We start from the raw sequence: 18,565 nt of genomic DNA on the forward strand, positions 1-18,565 counted from the left end.
CATTTGGCAAAAAAAGTATGGCCAAATAAATAAATGTTTAAAATCTCGCATCAAGCATGGCAAACATTTTTAGATTGTATCACAAACCACTTACTTAAACCGATGGCTTCAAGTTTTTGCTCATTCTCATTTGGATGTTAATAGCTTTCCTACAGATGGAGCGGTTCGTTTTCACTGACTTCAGTCGACTGTCAGTGCTCTTTCAGGCGCTGATGACAAACTCATGAGCCACGGTCAGCCACCCCCGTCCTTACCATTTTTAACAGCTTCCCCTGTCTGTGTCAATGTTAATGAGGCCACCCCCATTTTTAGCACCAAAGACGCGAAAAATTTTCTTTTCAGAAAATGCTTCACTGAAAGCTCATTTGCTGGGCAACAAAGAAATTATATGCTGCATAAATCTGACAAAAATACACAAAAGTAAAACCCATGTATATGAAACTCCCTCTGCCTACAAAAGCAAAACAATGTCTATCCCTCTAACAAACTTCTTAGATGTAGCTTTGACATAGAAGCAAAGAGCTGGTCTTTCTGTGAAAACAACAGTGACCACCAATTTTCGTCAGTTATTCTGCTTGGATGTACTGTACACAAATGATTGGAAAATAAGACAACATAGCATTTGGTTCAATGATATACAACAAAGATGACGAACACTATATTAATGTTGATTTATGTTTAGCTTTAAGTTTTTACACGCAAAAATATCCTCTCAAATTTGTTTCCATATATTTACCAACTTTTTTGAAAACCGAGTCAATGCTCTACTCTTGTAGCTGTATAATACATTATTACCTCGTTGTATTCATTTATCTTCACAAATCTGCAACTAAAGTGAATACAGTGCACACAAAGTCAGCTGTTACCCATGCTTGTGTTAGAGATGTTAGATTTATTTGAGAGGCACCACTTTATCACTCACTCACAGGTTTTACCTCAAAAAGGAGCAATGATTGGTAAAGTAAAATTGCTACTACAGTATATCAGCTGCACACTTTCATCATCGATTCAGAACATTGCGTTTGTGCTACCACACATGAACAGGTGTTTGATGTGAAGTACATGAAAGCAGTTCAGCAAACCATTTGATTTTGTTTAGTACCACAGACTCTAGGATCGAGACATAAGGTTAAATCTGAATAGGATTAGGAATTGTATTTGAGAAATTTGACTTTTTTAAAGTTAATTCTGAACAAGTCTCTGACTATTTGGTTTTTCCCTTTCTGTAATAAATCTTGCTGGTTGGACCCCATTTGGCCAAAACCCCCTGAGCCAGAATTGACCTTTGAGCATCAGCCAGGCCTGTGATCAATGCGCCGGCCCAGTGAGCGAGTACACTTAGCAACAACAACAATGGTGGAGCAGAAAACTGTCCTGTTGCCACAGTAAGCCAAAATATAAAATGACTTTGGAACAACTGGCCTGCTTGGTTTTAACCATCTCTGCACATGCAGACTCTAACAGGCCAGGTTATTATACAAGTGGCCTCTACAGCTTTAACGCCAGCATTAAGGCTCAATGATGGAGAAAAGGTCCTATATACATTAAAAAGACATCAATGTAAAATTCTTCATATACTGTATTTGAAAAAACAACCACATTTCTCAATTTGCTCAATTGTTCCATTCACACACAATGTTTGTGCCAACAGAACTTAAAAATTGTAACCTAGATTCTTTAAGAATCATAAATGAAACAGGAAGACAAGGAAAATAAACATGATTCATGCTCTGTTAAACATATCTGTCCATCACTGAACCAATCCAGCCATAAACCTAAAGGCTTGTTGTAGCAGGGGTCGTGGGTGCACCTCAGGAACAGCCTCCTGCACCTGTTATTCATAATCCATTCTCTCCAGATCAGGTCAGACACTGCATGAACAGAAAGCGAGACAAGTTATCGGAAAGATCAGTCAAATGAGTAGCAACACATCTGGGACCTTAACAGCAAAGAGTGTGGTGTCCTGTAGGACACACCTCTCCTATGACCACAAACACAACATTTGTTTACAAACCTTCCTCAGCTTTGTTCAACTGCTTTCTTTTCCCTTAAGGTTTTCCAGGTTGGAGCTGTCCCCGGTTGAGTAAACTCCTGAGTCCCCACTGCAGCTGCTGTCCTGACGACTGTATCCGCTGGAGAGAGACATTCATTCATTTATTCCTTCTGCAATTTGTATTGATATTACTCCAGTGTCCAGTGTTTTCTACAAAGTGGCCTAAATGTTCAGTTTAAAGTCACACATGAAATGTCACAAGAGGTTTAATCAAGACTAGGAGCAAAATATTCCCCATATGAAAATAAGTTCACAGTTGCAGAAGTCACTCACTCACTAGTATGATGGAGTCAAGCAGGCAGGAGCCGGGACCACCCTTGACAGGTGAGTCCATCACAGGGCCGCAAATGCAGGTGCATGTCAATAAATGAGTTTTACCAGAAATATAACGTTGATATGTAGATTCATTGCAAAGCTGTGGACTCACTGGTTCACTTTAATCAGCTGATTGACTGAAAACACCTGCAAATGTTTCCTGAGCCTTTAAATGGTGTGGTTTAAACACAAGGACCAGATGCATTTACAGTATGTGAGAGAGGCTCTGTCTTCATTATTACTATTACTAATACTATAGGTAATACAAAACCTTGACTTTAATTTTTGAATTCCATTAGATAAACCAATAATGCTTTTGATGATATTCTATTTTATTGACATGCACCTGAATAGACAGTCTCACGCCTGCGGGTTATTTACTGTTGTCCATGTAACCTGACTGAATGTCACGGAATCCAACAGCATCTGGAAAGAACCCAGCTGTCATGCCTGAATAAGCACAGTCCCACTTCGACTGGTTAAACTGGTTAGACTGGTTTTTATTTCCTTGAGCTTTGTAGGACAAAATGAAAAAAGACTACTAAGAACTAATTGTTTTGCACTATTTACAACATGTAAAAGAATGTTAGTTTACATTAACTTGTCATAATTTAACAGTTTTATTTGGTGTGAAAGACAGCAATGAAAAAATTGTAATGATTTAAGAACAGTGCTTCCTACGTTTATTCAATATATTAGTGTCTTTAAATTTTGACACCTGTGTCGTTTTATTCAGATTCCAGACATTTTATCAATTAACTCTCATTGCTCAGAGCAATGACATTGAAGTTCAAAATTAAAAAGTGATGTGTTTTTTAATTTGGAAGAAGCATTACCTCATATTTTAAAACTTGCCCCCCCCCCCCAATGTGGCCTCTAGTGACACCCTGCCTGCATTAACAGCATCACTATGACTCACAGCTCCAACCCTCAGACTCAGACTAGTGGAGCAACATTTCATTATGGAGCATTTAGAACCAATAAGCTCACATTTAAAAATGAGATCGGATGCTGCCATAACTCAAACATAAAAGATGATGTTAACTGTACTCAGAGTCTGTCACATGGTCATATTAATATTCGTAAGTAACAGAGACTGTGTCTCTCTCTGCTGTAATAATGAATGAACATACAGTACATATGTTGGTGGAGTGGTGTCAGCTGACCCTCTGTCTGTTTAGTCATTTCATTCACTGTTTACTGCAATCACTCTGACACTTTTAATTGCTGCTGGTGGATCAATGCTCCACCACAACACACATCTCAGGAGACGTGGTGCCGTTAACAAGGCAGCTACACATTAACTATGTCACAGTGGAGGATTGTTAGAGTGCAGCAACAAAAAAAGTTTTCTACGAATTGTGAATTCAGTTCTAACTGAAAACAGAACAGACTCTGGTGCCTTTTACACAGTGAGGCAGAATGCTGTATATTAATACCTGCGTACAGTGCGGAAATGCATCTCTGGCTTGGCTATGGCAACATCACAGACAAATTCAGATATTACTCATGAACCTGATGTCTTCTTCTAGGCCTGGTGGGGACACCAGCAGGGCCTCAGTCAGAGGGCTGTAGATTTTCAGGAATGTTGGATTTTTACAGACTGTCACCCTCTCGCAAAGTAGTTCGGATTCTGCATCCGGGATGAAGAGACCAGGGACGTCAAACCCAGGAGAGTCACTAAGGTACTGATGAGAAAAAGGATACTGAATGAGATCAGTTACATAAAACAATGAAACCATCATTCAATGACAGCACTTCATCCCAGAAGGATTTCTGTAGCAGAAAATAGACACGTCATCTTCTGCACATATTCAAACTGACAGGATACAGGATGTGAAATGCTGCCTACTTTCTGGAGATGAGGAGGCAGCTGGTTTGAAGGGTAGAACGATGCCTTGATGGTCTTAAAAATTCGAAAGAAGCTGTGAAGTAAAAGCAGCCCCAAGGAGCACATGGCCAGAACAGCTAGGAAGTAGAGGAAGATCTGCCACCACGGGACATTACCTGGGTACACACGGCACACACGGTACACACACACACACGGTACACACACACACACACACACACACACAATATATAATATATGTATAATAATATGATTAAAGCATGCAAGAAAATGAATAAAAGTCACTTGTAGCATCCTATAATCAGCGTTCCTCAGCCTTTTTGAAAATTCTTGCTTTAGTCATTTTACGAACAGTGTGAGGCCTGGACCCATTTACTGCTTTCTTTCATTTATCCATAGCTACGGTCTCTTACTCATAGCATGACTAATGTAATTCCACCATGTTCAGCGCTACATCGCCCTCTAGTGGAGGATCACTTTCTGTTGTGTGAGGCGCTGGAAGACGAGAAGCGAAAGGCAAAGCTCACATTCAGCGGTTGAGCCACAAGCTCTGGCCCATGAGTGAAAGGATACCAGACATAGGGGGCTAATGTTTTCTATGAGAAAATGAATAATATCTGTCACCTGCTTACAAAAATTAGCGTTACAAAAACGACTGAGCAGGCAGTTCAGCGTTTCCTTCAGCTCCCATTGACTTAGGCTGTTGCAGTTCTCACCTTGGGTCTTCATACACCGAGGCGACGTGAAGCTGCTGCTCTTGCCATCAGCTCTGGAGCAGACGCTTACACAGTACCACGTCCAGGCCTTTAGGTTTGGCAAGGTCACAATGTTAGCATTGCTGGTCAATGTCTGGTTCTGAAAACATGAGACAGAATTAAAAATCATACTTGACTTTTTCCTGGTTTATGTTCACTTCCTCACATTGATGTATGTTCACCTATAATGTGCACAATGCATCAGGCTCCTGAACCACATATGGTAGTTTGGCACTGTGTAACTGAAGCCAGGCCTTAACTGAAAACTAAGCATCTGAAGAATATTCAGCATCAGTACATGCAGGTGTAAATAGGATCTGCCTTTTCCTGTTGTTTTGGGTTTTATTTAATACAGTCGTCAGATGTTGCAGCTGGCAGGAAATCGTGCCGCAGACAGAAACCTGTGTTTCCTTTCATGTGCGTGAGATTCAGCTACTTTACAATGCAAAGAGAAAATCATTGCATCTACAGTCCTGTGTTTACACCAAGAGTGAGAAAAATGAATGTGAACGATTGAAGGGGTTTAACCTTTAAAATGAAACTTTCACTGATGAAAACAAAAAGCGTAACGACTGATCACAAGTCTATGACTTATGCGGTTGCACCTGACGCCTTTGGCGAAGGAAGAGGAACTGTGAGAATGTTATTTGTAAATCAAACAGCAAACGAAGGGAATCGTAAGAGAAGGCAGCACCGCTAGGAGTCAACGAGCTGCAGAGCATCAGTCTGTGGCTCAGCGCTGGGTCCTACCTGCGCGCCTGCCGAGCGCTCCCAGTAAACTACCAGGTACTGCAGAGTGGGAATGACCTTCCTGATGCTGGTCACACTGTCCGTAATGAAAACGTCCAGATCGCTTCTGGCAGGAACAAGGTTCACGATGGTTGGTGAACCAAGAGCAGCTGTGAAAATAAGACACAGGAGGCCTTTAAGACCTGATCCAGGAACTTATGTAACGTTTCCATGTGCTTGTCTAAATGTCGTCAAATATTTCATCCTGTTAATGCTTTTTAACTTCTATTACATTTTTTAAAAAATATTCATTTCTGTTTCTTATGGTTTGTGGGGCATGACGACCCTGGACTACAGAATCCACCTTCAGAGCAGGTGTACCTCACCAACACAAGATGGTGAATGATGTTTGTCCAGGTAGTTACACAGTGAGAACGTGTGCACTGAGCTCTTTAAAGATTCTTACAGCTTTATGTTCTGGGAGTGTTTGAGTTACTCAGTGACTAAAGAGCACTTCAAACATAAAGCGACTAGGCTCAGGTCACGTTGATCTACACCCACACAGACATGGGACTGGGGGAGCGGCTGCTTCATCAGTGAGAAAATGGCCAGACATCACGCCAAGGTTAAAATAAAAGCCTGTAATGTCCTCCTCACTCGAAGGGGAGACTTCAGCCACTCCTGTATTACTGCATTCAGACAGTGAGGCAAACCTTAAACTGGTTTAAGGTCAAATAAATCAGCTGTCACAGAAGCAGGTTGCCCTCCTTATGTATTAGGTGAGTATTTGGTGAGTTTGGGACGGTTGTAGTGGATGTGATCTGTCGCGACTTGGAGCCTCAGGTTGTAGAGTGACGGAGCTACAAACCCAGCTCACTCCTCCACAGTCAGACACTACATCTAGAAGCAGTGGTAAAACGTGGGACCTCTGACCAACTGCTGTGGACTTCAATCAGTGCTTCTGCCTTTGAGCTTATGCACAGACTTCCTGTTAGCTTGCTGCATCGCTGCACAACTAAACAAAACACTGCACTCGTTTTTTAAAGGCTAAAAACATCCTGATGTAAACAGATAAGACTGTTTGATCAAATTAATCTAAGCGTGAGTTACAGCCCCGCTTACCGTCCCTTTTAGGGAGAAACTCCTTCAGCACCCACTCAGAGTCACGTCCATGCATGCTGGCTCGGACACGAAGCATATAGACGCACCAGTAGTTAAGATTGAAACCTGTGAGGTCACATGACCTATGTGGCATCGCATTACACGCCGTCAACCACTTAGGTCTCCTGTTCTTGAGCAGCAGCTGATGCTTCCTGGGGAAACAAAAAAGCTCTTTTGAATTCTTACTGTGACTGGTGGCCATGTAAACCTTCCACAGAGTCTGCACTGAAAGAGCCTCACAAACGTATTCATACGATTCATAGTCACATATTAATGAAAAAGCTTGGTTTGAAAAGCAGCAGCACACGTTATTTCCTGGCTGTACGGAGGTCACAGCCCAGAACCCCTGCAGAGCCTGTCCCTGAGGTTTGAGAGCGCTGAGTGAGAAACCTGCTGCCATGCTTACTGATGCGCCGGGTAGAGCAGGGGGTTGCTATTACAGCGTGCTGGTTGGTTCTATGTGTGTAAAAAGCTTTTATACACTCAGTAACTTACTATGGAGCTGCATTAATCATTTTCACTGTTTATCACCATTAGGGACAGTATTTGCCAGGACTTTCCACAGTTATGAGCTGTGTCTTCAGTGTATAGTGGTATTTCTGTGGCATGTTCTGACCATCTATAGTCTGGTATGTTTAAGGTGAGGGCTGTTTACTTACAGCAAACATTTTGTACATGATATTCCGAGTCATATTAATGTTCAGGTTGAACAGAAAACAAAAACAAAACTACAAACCAAAGCCACAGGTAAAATCACATCCCCCCGTCTAGAGTCTTTATCCTCCATCCGTTACATTTAAAAAGGATTTACCCAACATATTGTGTGGTGAAAGTCACGGTGTGATTCTGGTGCCAGTCCCAGCTCAGCGTGTAATTGGTGTTCAAGGTTATTAGGGTCACATTCTGTGGTGGGTCTAGTTGTGCAGCCACTGAAACAAAAACCAACAAACTCACATGACAATAAGGTCAACTCGGCAACTGATAAGAAAGTCAAGCCACTTCCTAATAATGAGGGATATTTGTAAAGAAGAGCCACTTCTTAGTGCTGCTGATAATAAAGACCTCATAACATGGTGAATACAGTTGACCCCTGTGAAATCAGTTCATGGCCTCAGTCTATTGTGGATTTCTCATTAAAACCAAACTAATAAACCACACACATTTTTTCATCAACATTATTACCATCACTACTATTTTGCAAACAATATTAACAGAAATTCAGCTGGCTTTCTATTTAATAAATAATCTTCATCAGGGTTTGGTTGAGCCTGCACCGACCTCATGTCAAAGAAAAGGATCAGGACTTACAGACACCCGCTTCTTACATCATGTCATGGCCACATACATCGTGACCTGCACAGCCTGTAAGCAGCCAAATTTGACATGCGATGAAGTTGTTTTGGGAACATATGGATCTGAAAAAATGATCCAAAATGATACGCTCCATCACTGACGGCTCTGCCCAAGTTCTGCTTATGATAAACCCAGATGCTGCTGTAGAACCTGTCGGAGACTAAAGGTTCTGCGCCTGTATGTTGTATTTAACACTGCATCTTAATCACACACTAAATGGATCTTGTCGCATTCTTCAGGTTCTGAAAACCACATCCCAGAATATTTACATTCTATGAGAGAAAAAACAAACGAGCTCTTCAGGACACGGTGGTTTTGGTTGGTTTCTGTTCTGAGACAGGTTAAAACACAGCGACGCGTCTGTCTGCTGTATTTGATGAGCTGCTCATGAAAGCATGAGAATGACGATTATGACTTTATATGAAAACTCAAAGCACCTCGTCAGATGAGTCAGGCCTCGACCCGTTTTACTTTCGCTTGTAAACAGGTTAATACCGAACCAAGTCGACTCACGCTGTGATTCCCACTGTGCAGGTACTGAGGGGAAACCCTCTGACTGCTGCGTTCACATCCAGCGTGTTAAGCTTGAAGCTGACAGTGATTTAAGTCTGTTTGACAAACAATACTCAACACACGCGTAGCTACAACTTTAAGCGTCTGACCAGAAAAGGCTCGAGTCCAACTAGACATTAGCGTCTTTAGCGCAAGTCGAAACTTCACCCACACGCGTTAAAACAAAGCCAAGCGACCACATTGATTGATCCAGCAAACTACAGCGAAGTGTAACGCCAAGTTTCTTTACCTTGGCCGAAGAGTTGAATACACAGGAGCAGGACAAACATTATGGCGGCGTCATTTCATCACATTGTGTCCCGAGCAGCGATATCATCCGCGTTTCCACAACTACCGACTGCTTGGAAAGCGCAGTCTTCGACATGTGGGCTGGGCCGACACCGACTTCCTCAAACGCCCCTTACAGGAAACCGGGCGCTAACTGCTGCGAAGCTAACTGCTGCGAAGCTAACCGCGCCGATGCTAACGTCTTCGTCCGTCACTTGTTATTAGACAGGGCCGAACCGGAGCCAGGATTTGAAACTGGAACCTGATAAACTAGTGAAAGTCGAAACAAATAACAACAAAGCTAAGAAAAGGTCTAGGGAAAAAGAACATGTTCATAGTTCACTTATGAAGTTTATGTAAAAAATGACGGAGTAATCAATTTAATCAAATGTAAACACTTCTCTTGTTTAAATTCTTTTCCCCTTTTTTTGTCTTCGAAATTTCAAATCATCAAATCATTTTTCATTTTCTTTTCTTATATATTTTGTAATTTTTTTCTTCACTTTCAGATCCTTTTTTTATTTGAGACTTCTGGTCTAGTTCTGGGGTAACATCGTTTTATGGTCATGTTTCTAGTTTAATCTGCTTTCTTCATCAGTGTGTGGTCAGTTAAACCGAAATAAGTGTGTAATGACAGCAGAGAAACACTTCAGTTGTCCTCTGTGTCACAGAAGTTTGCAAACGTTACAGTTTTCCTGGAAGGGAAGTGATTCCCTGTGTTCACTCACACGTCCTCAGTCAATCAATCATTATTTATTATTATTAAACCAACCTTCATTTATATAGCACTTTTCATACATAAAAATGCAGTACAAATTAATTAATAATTAATTAATTTAAGTTTGAGTAAAATAATACAATTAAATCTTAGAAAATGAATAAGACAGTAGCTAAAAGCAATATTAAACAGGTCAGCTTTTGGTTTATTTTTGCAGCTCTCACGACTTCAGGTAGACGGTTCTATAGATGGGGGACATAATCCTGGAAAGACGCTTGACGTGTGTTTTAGTTCTGACAGCTGATAATTAAGAGAGAGTCCTACCAGTAGACCTGAGGGTTCTACAAGGCTCTTAGGGGACAAAAAGCTCTGAGAAATAGTCAATGCAGAGGCTTTAAATCTGCAGTGATGCATTATCTGTTTCTGGTCCTTGTCGGTACTCTGGCTGCTGAGTGTGTAGCAGTTTTAACTGACCAATGTTCTTCTTGGAGAGACCACAAAAATGAGCATTACAGTAGTCAATTGTCAATTCTACTGGTAACAAATGCATAAGAGTCTCTGTGTTGGCTCGAGTGGTAGAAAGCATTTCAGATTATGGTCCTGATATGTGGGTCAAAAGTAAGATCGAAATAAATGACAGCCAGGTTTTTACACATGTACTGGGATTTAGCAAATGTTTGACATGTCTGACATTCATGCTGTGATACCTACAACACATTTTAACAGTGTGTCGATAGGTGCTGGTGTTGGAAAAATACTGCATTTAATCATTGAAACATATTTTGGTGAAGCCTTGTTAGCTGTGCTATAGCCTTGAAGTTTTCTCCCTTCTGCTCTGCAAGAAATAGGGAGTACCTGTGTAGCATTCTTATCTGATGAGCCCAATGCTTGCTTTGTGCAGGAAATATTTCCCACGTTCTGTGTGACTATGCACCTCCCAGAACGCAATACATATTATGAGCTGAATCCTTGTCTTCTCTTCAGTGAGAGGAAGTTGCCTTTGCTGTAAACTGCTCACTCCTTGCAAGTAAAATCCTGAAGAAGGTCTCAACTGATTGTGTCTGCTTTATTTAAGATTTACAAAGGGAACTAACAATTTCCCTAACAGCTGAGTCATCAGGAGACATGCCACTGTACAGTTTATCATCAGCATAGCTATGAAAGCTGTGTCTCCTGAGGACATAACCAAGAGGAAGCATGTAAAGATACAGTGGTGTCGAATCCAATATTGAACCTTTGGGCACTTCACACTCTACCTTACAGTTTTTTGATGAGCATTCATTCATTCTTAAAGAGAAAGTTCTATCTAACAGGCTTGTAACCAACTAAGACCAGTACTAGAGATGCCAACCCACTTGTGAAACCTGTTTAAAAGAATCCTGTGACCTACTGTGTCAAAGGCATTAGTAGGATCCAATAAAACTAGGACAGAGTTTTTTCATGTCCAAGACCATTTAAAATCCCCACCAGAGCTGTTGCTGTAATGTGACCAGCCCAAAACTACTAGATTGGTTGAAAACAATCTTTTCTAAAATATACGTAAAAAATGTCAGGTCGGACACTGGTTTGTACTTACTGGGAAGTGAGGGATCTAAATGATTTGTCTTCAGCAGCACAGACTTTAGGATCGAGACATGAGGTCAAATCTGAATAGAATCAACTGACACCATGATCCAGATTGTGTCAATTGAAGTGGAAAGAGTTCAGCCCAAAAACAAATATGAGGAGAGATCCTTCATATGAATTAAATAAAGAATATAAAAAAAACAGCAATATTTATTTAAATGTTTGCCGTAAATACAAATGCCCAAATTGAACAAAGAGACAGAGACATAAAACGAAACAGAAACATGTAAGAGTCTTTTGCAGATAAATGCAAAAATTCTATGTAAAATAAACAGCTAATGAGAAAAAGAAGTTTAGGTCAGATGCCATCATTTCAATTTTTGAGTTTATCTAATTGAAACATCCTGTACATGGGTTGTAATGACAATCAGCAGCACGGTCTGATGTAAAGGTCCACACCGACGTCTGAACGGACTCAAGTGATGAATGACACAGCTATTCAAGTGAAGCAAAAACAGGCTCTGTATCATTCACCCAGTCCACGTCCCGGGGGAAGCACCATGTTAAATACTTTGCAGGGTCTCTGAATGGAGCCACATGCCAGCATTTAAACAGAGCATGTGAACAACACAGACGCATGTCTGGTCTGTTACAGCCGCCAGGGGCCCAGTCAAACCTTTTCCACCCACGCACACACGCCACTGGATTCAAACACCTTTGAATGTCCCAGAATTAAAGTAATTCTATTCATACTTGTTCCAATCACGTCACATAAAGCTACAATATGTGCACACAATAGGCAAATAGCTGAGTGTCTGCAGCTTTTATCGGACCAGACAAATCCAATCATTACTGAGCTTACTTACAGCACACTGCTATAATTAATGTAACAGTAAAAGAGAAGCAGTAATGTTGAAGATTGTTTCATAAACAGATACAGTGTCTCTGTATTGTGACAGTGTTTAGAGTCACTTCATGGGGTGACTATGTATTTATTGTACAAACACAGCTTCTTCCTCGCATCGTCTCACAGTGATGTTTGGAGAAAAGGCACATTCTCCAGTGCATGTTCCTTGCTTCATGCTCTTCTTCCCGTTAGACACACATGTCCACAATGCCCTCGTCTGCATTCAGAGGTTGACATTTGAGCCCTGGAGCCATCGACTGCATGCTGACCTGCTCCAGGTCAAAGGGACTCCACCCAAAGTCTTTGGCCCCTCTATAGAACTGACTGCTACTGGACTGTTGCACACTGGTGCTGCCCTCTCTGGAGAAAACTCCAGAGTCTCTACTGGTGCTGCTCTTCTCATGACTTTGTCTGTTGGGAACATCACAACCTTTATTTTGTAGTGTTGCATTATTAAAAGCTTTAATGTAAAGTATACATAAAAAAGGATAATAGTATAATGACCTGCTATTTGGCTCCAGGCTGGTTGTTGGCAGGGCCTCAGGAGGAGGACTGAAAATTTCCAGGACTGTTGGAATGGCAGAGATGGACACACTCTTACACAGCAGTTCACATTCTTGGTCTGGGGTGAGGAGGCCAGGAACATCAGAACCAGGAGAGCTGCAAAGATACTGGAGCAACCCAAAAGTGGGGGATGAGGGATTGACCACTTTATAATGTCACTGGGCAAACTGCATAGTAGCTAAACATGATGAACTTCATAATTTTGCTGTGGCTGCAAACCTTCTTGAGATGTTGAGGCAGCTGGTCAGATGGGAAGAATGTTGCCTTAATAATCCTGTAGCACCAGAAGGACATAAAGACCGAGAGCAGCACCACTAGGAAGCAAATCGCCAGAGAAGCCAGGAAGTACAAAAAGATCTGCCACCAGAGAATGTTACCTGAAACAGAGCACACACACACACACAGAGTTACTCTAACAACAACAGCCCCACCTGTACCACAGTGACATGCTGCTAGGTTGTTAAACGCTGGACAGGGGCCAACTCTATCATACTGGCAAATTAGAGTCACCAAAAAAAAAACAGACACAAATCTGATGATGGAATATATTGTATATTGTTACGTTTCCAGTTCATTTGGTGTTAGTTTTTTCTTTCTGGGTAGGCCAAGGACAGAAGGTGTAGCTGTAAAGCATAAAACCCTCATGGTACTGAGTTGTTGTTTGTCTCCAGAGCAGGCTGGGTAATGTAGTGTAGTGCATCTTACCTTCAGTCTGAATACACTGGGGTGGGGTGAGGATGCTGCTCTTATTGTAGAAGTCATAGCGTGACTGGATGCTCACACAGTACCACGTCCAAGCCTTCAGGTTAGGCAGATACACCAAGGATGTATCTGTGGTTAGCATCTTGGTCTGCAGGTACAAGAGGGTGATTCAAAGGTTACTGTTTAGCACCATTTATGATCAGACGAGCTACAGTTTACGGAACACGTTGGACTCCAACCTAAATCCTGATCTGATTTTGTTCATTCTGTGTTTTACCAATATTAGAACCTTGTATTCGTAGTTAAGATGAAAGAATGCCAAACACCTTCAGGGTCCTGGTGATTTTTAGCACGATTAGGAGACTCTATTGAAGTAGATTTACCTAGTAAAAAGGTACTTGTGCAACCATATGACCCTCAGTGAAGCTGCTCATCAGAGCTACTATTTATAAAATAGCTGTAAGTGCTGTCAGACTGCACAAAAAGAATCATCAACAACCAAACTGTCTCCTTGTTACAGAGAAGCACAGAAGACAGCGGACTGCCAGCTGACTAACAGTTTCCCTCTGAACAATCAGCCTCAGTCCTCTCGAAGAACATTTATGTGTGTGTGGAATAGTGCAAAGGGAGTGTATTAGTTGTCTGTTATTTAGTGTGGATGCATTATATCATGTATTAGAAAAACTAAGCTTCAAGTAAAACAGGAAACTAGAGATATTTATGAATGAAAAAATACTGTTAGATTGTAAGAAAAACTGAATAAAAAATGAAAACAAAACAAAGTTGTGTTCATTGTGTGTCAGTGAATATTATAAAATTAACAAGTATTTTTTTTAACTTAGTGCAGATTTTAAGTGTTGATAGTTTTTGACAAAGCCAAAATGTATTGAAACATTTCTTTTTTTTAACTAACTCTGTATTTTCAATAACAATATGAAATAATTGGGTCAGTAATATAACTTCAGGGCAAACTCATTTGCAAAACAATGGACGCACTAGAATGCTAAGGATGTAGAGTAAAACGTACATCATAATAAAACAGCATCACATTGTCAAGATGCTGCCAGGTGTCATGTTTGCAGAACAATGTGAAGTATGTTGCAGAGTCATTGGGTTGTTAACTTTGGATTATTTAAGGACCTAAACGTCTGTGTTTCTTGTCAATCCAGTTCTATGACCTCAACAATGGCAGATACGCTGCTGGCAGGAAACCATTACCACACTGAGCTCTTTCTCATGTGAGATTCAGCTACATTAGTTTGCAGCACAAAGAGGAAGTAAATGTGTGGCCTTAAATGCATAGAAGAAAACAATAAAAACATCAGGCTGGTTAGGGTTTACGAAACAGAGAACATTTGTTCATGTGGTTTCATCAGATGTCTTTGGGGAGTAAAGAGAAAACTTGAAGTGAGACCTGTTACAGCAGGAGAAACTTTTAGGGACTTTCTCCTGCTGTAACATTTGTTTGCCCTAAATCCTAAAACTCCTAGGTGTACTAGAAGACAGACCTTGTAGATGTTAAGTGGTCGTTGATGAGTTGAAACGTTTAAATCAGAGAAGGACTGAAACTTTAACTACTTATTCCCAAGGGTCATCTAAACAGTTTAAGCAGATCCCTAGTTGTCCTCACCTACCTGTGTGTCTGCTGAGCGTTCCCAATAGATCACGTTATAGCGCAGCGTTGGAACAATGTTCCTCATGGGTGTGTTGGCACTGGTCACAGGTTCAGAGATAGATATTTCTATGTTACTTTCGTCGAGTGCAAGGTTCACTTTGACTGGAGGACCCAGAGCAGCTAGCAGGGGCAAAAGAAAAATGAGGCTGATTAGTGTCTGTGATTCATAACATTATGACCACTGACAAGTTCAATGAAGTGACTATCATTGCACCTGTTAGAAGGATGGAGCTATCAGATCGCAAGTAAAGCTGCTGTGTTACAAACAGCAAAAATGGGCAAGTTTAAGAATTTTTGTGAGTTTAACAAGAGCCAATCGATGAAGGCTACATGACTGGGTAGAGCCATGGTCTGCAGTGGCCAGTGTCTATGAAAGGTTGTCAAAGGAAGGAACACGGATCAATCAGTGAGCAGCTGCAGCCAGGGGTCGCTGGTGAACTTGGGGTGTGAAGGCTGACTGTACATCTAGAACACTTCCCAGTTCCGCCTCTCACCATCTTTATCAGGACAGAATTCCTTGTGCACCCAGACAGAGTGCCGCTCCTTTGTGTTGGCACGCACACGAAGCACGTACATGGCCAGGTAGTGCAGTCCAACAGCTGTTAGGTCACATGACTTCAGTGGGCTCTCATTACATACTGTGGACCAGTTGGGACTCTTCTTCCAGTTCCGCAGCTGGTATTTCCTGACAAGACAATTCATTTTACAACTTAGTCAACATAACTAAAAATACTGTTTGCAAATGGGCATCCAAAGAATAAGGAAGTATAAAAAAAACAAGCCTCAGCATTCTCCTTCTCTGTAAAATGGAAACTCTGATTCCATTATGATCAGCTTCTCAAGCACGAGGAACGTTTTCTTTTTGCCAGTAAAGCTACTGTCCAACTGAGTTAGAGTCATGTTACAGTCTGTCCATTAACTGATGTTCAGTCTGATGTTTATACTGACTGATCCTCAATTACAATTATGTCACTAGTGTTGCATTATCAACATGGCCTTGATGTTTAAAACAAGAAATCAGAGTAGTGCTAGTGAGACTTACCCCACATACTGTGTGGTGAATGTGACAGCTGGGCTGTCTGCAGAACGCTGGGGCCAGTCCCAGCTCAAGGTGTAATTGGTGTTCATGGTAATAAGGGTCACATCCTGTGGTTGGGCCAGTTCCTCACCAACTGAAATAAACAATACATACAGGTGATAAAACAGTCTGACTGATAAAACAAAATGCCTGAAAGCTTTAAGTGAATATGAGAATGAGAACATTTAAGTCAGGCTTCCGTATTGTGCTTGGTAAACACTGTAACGCATAGTTAAAGTATATTGCAAGCAGTAATTCTTCGAATGACCAGAGATGAGAGACACAATAAAACAACAATAAAAAAGCACATGCAATTATAAATAAAAAGAGGAATAAAAACACAGGTATGACAGCAGACACTGGTGATTTCTATAAAGTCAGGGTTGTTAAAAATCTAAAACGTTCTCAGATTCAGTTAGTGCTGTAGCCTCTACACTTGTCTGGGGAGGCTCAGCATGTCAACCTGAACTCTCTGAGCCTGTATCATCCCATCCCTAACCATTGGAGAAAGACAATAGGCTCCTTAGAAACCAAGGACATCATGTGTTTGTGCCAGATGCAAACATAACGTATACATATGACAAATTGCAGAAGCGACACCGGTGCAGGGAGCTCAGCGAGCTTGGTCTTAATAGTTCAAGCACACAGCCTACAGCCCAACATCCACAGAGCTGCTTTGATGGCTGCTCAACACGGCTCCCTTGTTTCTACTCGACCTTTGGTCTTTACATGTGCTAAACACGCGCATGTAAATGAGGAGCACAGAATATTAAAACTGCAAGCTGAAAAATATGTACCGTGATTAACAAAATAATACAATATTTTAGACCAGCCCAAATAGATAGGAACTTATGTAGTATTTTTTAATTCAAATAGTATTTCAACAACTTTCAACTCAAGCAAAGCAGCCACCTGCTACCTCCTACTCAGATGCCATTAAACCAGAGTTTCTCCTAACATCCTCATTTCAACTGCTTCAGTTTTATTTAGATCAGACAGGAAACTGCTACTAATTTGAATCTTTGCCAGGTAGATTTATGGACATGTCATCTTTGGGTTTCTGTGAGTACCTCATTAGTTTGATGGATGGACAGATAGTGTTTGTGCCAGTTTAACCGTGGAGAAACGCCACTACTGCCTGTACGTATATAAATGCCTGCCCAAGCATTTCTGGTCACAAAAAGACGTCTCCACGTGGTTTAGTTCAATTATTTTTAGTTCAGTTTCAGGTTAGTTTAGGTCAATAATTTTTTACTTTTGAATTTTCTTTTTCTAAATTCAACATATCACAATGCTTATCTTGTTTAGCCAGATTCGTTTAGTTTAGTAGTTTGTTTATTACTGTTCCTAGACGTTTTGGATGTGGTCAAATATCCGTGGTCAAAAACACGCGTCATGACAATGACGTGGGTTTCGTTATTAAGTATTAAGTATTTATTAATAAAAATGCCATTATTATTGGACGTCCTCTGCCCAAGTGGCAGCTTTATTTGTTTGCAGTCGATTTTCAAACTGCTCTGTGAAACAAGATGTAAGCTGCATTTTACTGCTGTAGACTAATGGTCACAGCTACTTGTAACTAACAGCGAGCAGACATTATCAAAGCTCCAGTCTTCATGTCTGGTTGTGTTAGATACTGTAATGCACCGATGTCCATCAGCTGTGTCTCCTACTGAGAGCAGACCGTTAGTGTTGGGCGTTAACTACAGTACATCCAGAGCAAGAGACCACCGCGAATACAGACATAAACACAAACCAACGATCGCTAGCATGCTAGCAGTTAGCTAGCAGTAAGCTATGCTTACTATAACTTACCAACAACGGTTTGAAGGTACCATAGGAGGAGGCATGCAATACGAACTAGAGACATGCTTGATATTCCTGCGGGTGACTATCACATGCTCGTCGTCTCTGTTCTGGCTCGGCCTAAATCAACGCCAACTCGATCGGTACCGCAGCTTCTCCGGTCAGGAAGCCGTCTTCCGGAGACCGCTGTCAGTACCCTCCTCCTCTCGGGATTTGTTGCGCACTGTGGCTGGTATTACGGTACGGGAGCTTGGAGCGATCAAAAAGCGTGTAACCCGTCTGCAGAAAGCGGAAACAGGAGGCCAGGGGACGCTGTGTAGCTGTTTTGTAGTTTTATGGGAACACTGGAGGTTCACTATAGAAACAGCATTGCAGTGCACGCCCACTTCAAGTGCCTTTGTTTATTACATTTAATGGAGACTGCAGCAGGTGGCCCTGAGGAGGAGCCTGGATCTGTAGCGACCCTACAACAGTCAGCTGTCCAATGTTCTACA

General features: G+C 41.4%; 2 protein-coding genes across 3 annotated transcripts; both read right to left on the minus strand.

The window, feature by feature from the left end:
* Nucleotides 1–872: 872 nt before the first annotated feature.
* Nucleotides 873–9,276, minus strand: LOC114847477 (interferon alpha/beta receptor 1a-like). Of its 2 annotated transcripts, none has more exons than XR_008693512.1 (9): nucleotides 9,018–9,276; nucleotides 7,674–7,791; nucleotides 6,824–7,014; nucleotides 5,723–5,871; nucleotides 4,934–5,072; nucleotides 4,221–4,375; nucleotides 3,808–4,056; nucleotides 2,015–2,132; nucleotides 873–1,871 (listed from the first exon to the last, which is right to left on the minus strand). XR_008693512.1 is itself a non-coding variant. In XM_029137280.3 (9 exons), the coding sequence occupies exons 1-8, from the start codon at nucleotides 9,055–9,057 to the stop codon at nucleotides 2,030–2,032; spliced, it is 1,068 nt and encodes a 355-aa protein (XP_028993113.1). In that variant the 5' UTR covers nucleotides 9,058–9,268; the 3' UTR covers nucleotides 873–1,871; nucleotides 2,015–2,029. The 2 variants fall into 2 exon arrangements, 1 of the variants encoding a protein (XP_028993113.1); XM_029137280.3 differs by having other exon boundaries at nucleotides 3,884–4,056; nucleotides 9,018–9,268.
* A 2,255-nt stretch (nucleotides 9,277–11,531) lies between these two features.
* Nucleotides 11,532–18,362, minus strand: LOC114847471 (interferon alpha/beta receptor 1a-like). Its single transcript, XM_029137266.3, has 8 exons — nucleotides 18,081–18,362; nucleotides 16,230–16,359; nucleotides 15,682–15,872; nucleotides 15,147–15,307; nucleotides 13,516–13,660; nucleotides 13,030–13,187; nucleotides 12,751–12,917; nucleotides 11,532–12,657 (listed from the first exon to the last, which is right to left on the minus strand). Exons 1-8 carry the CDS (start codon nucleotides 18,133–18,135, stop codon nucleotides 12,435–12,437), a joined length of 1,230 nt encoding a protein of 409 aa, XP_028993099.1. The 5' UTR covers nucleotides 18,136–18,362; the 3' UTR covers nucleotides 11,532–12,434.
* Nucleotides 18,363–18,565: the final 203 nt, after the last annotated feature.

This window comes from Betta splendens, chromosome 21 (assembly GCF_900634795.4).
Source record: "Betta splendens chromosome 21, fBetSpl5.4, whole genome shotgun sequence".
Lineage (NCBI taxonomy): Eukaryota > Metazoa > Chordata > Actinopteri > Anabantiformes > Osphronemidae > Betta > Betta splendens.

Bases quoted from the DNA above. Each gene is read 5' to 3' on its own strand.
- LOC114847477 (XM_029137280.3), bottom strand. From the start codon at position 9,057: ATGTTTGTCCTGCTCCTGTGTATTCAACTCTTCGGCCAAG. The intron at 4,057-4,220 runs GTAGGCAGCATT...TTTTCTCATCAG, and splicing joins TGCCTCCTCATCTCCAGAAA to TACCTTAGTGACTCTCCTGG. The intron at 2,133-3,883 runs GTTCATGAGTAA...GTCTCTCTCCAG, and splicing joins GGCCTAGAAGAAGACATCAG to CGGATACAGTCGTCAGGACA.
- LOC114847471 (XM_029137266.3), bottom strand. From the start codon at position 18,135: ATGTCTCTAGTTCGTATTGCATGCCTCCTCCTATGGTACCTTCAAACC. The intron at 15,873-16,229 runs GTAAGTCTCACT...TTGTCTTGTCAG, and splicing joins TTCACCACACAGTATGTGGG to GAAATACCAGCTGCGGAACT. The intron at 13,661-15,146 runs GTAGGTGAGGAC...TTGTACCTGCAG, and splicing joins AACGCTCAGCAGACACACAG to ACCAAGATGCTAACCACAGA.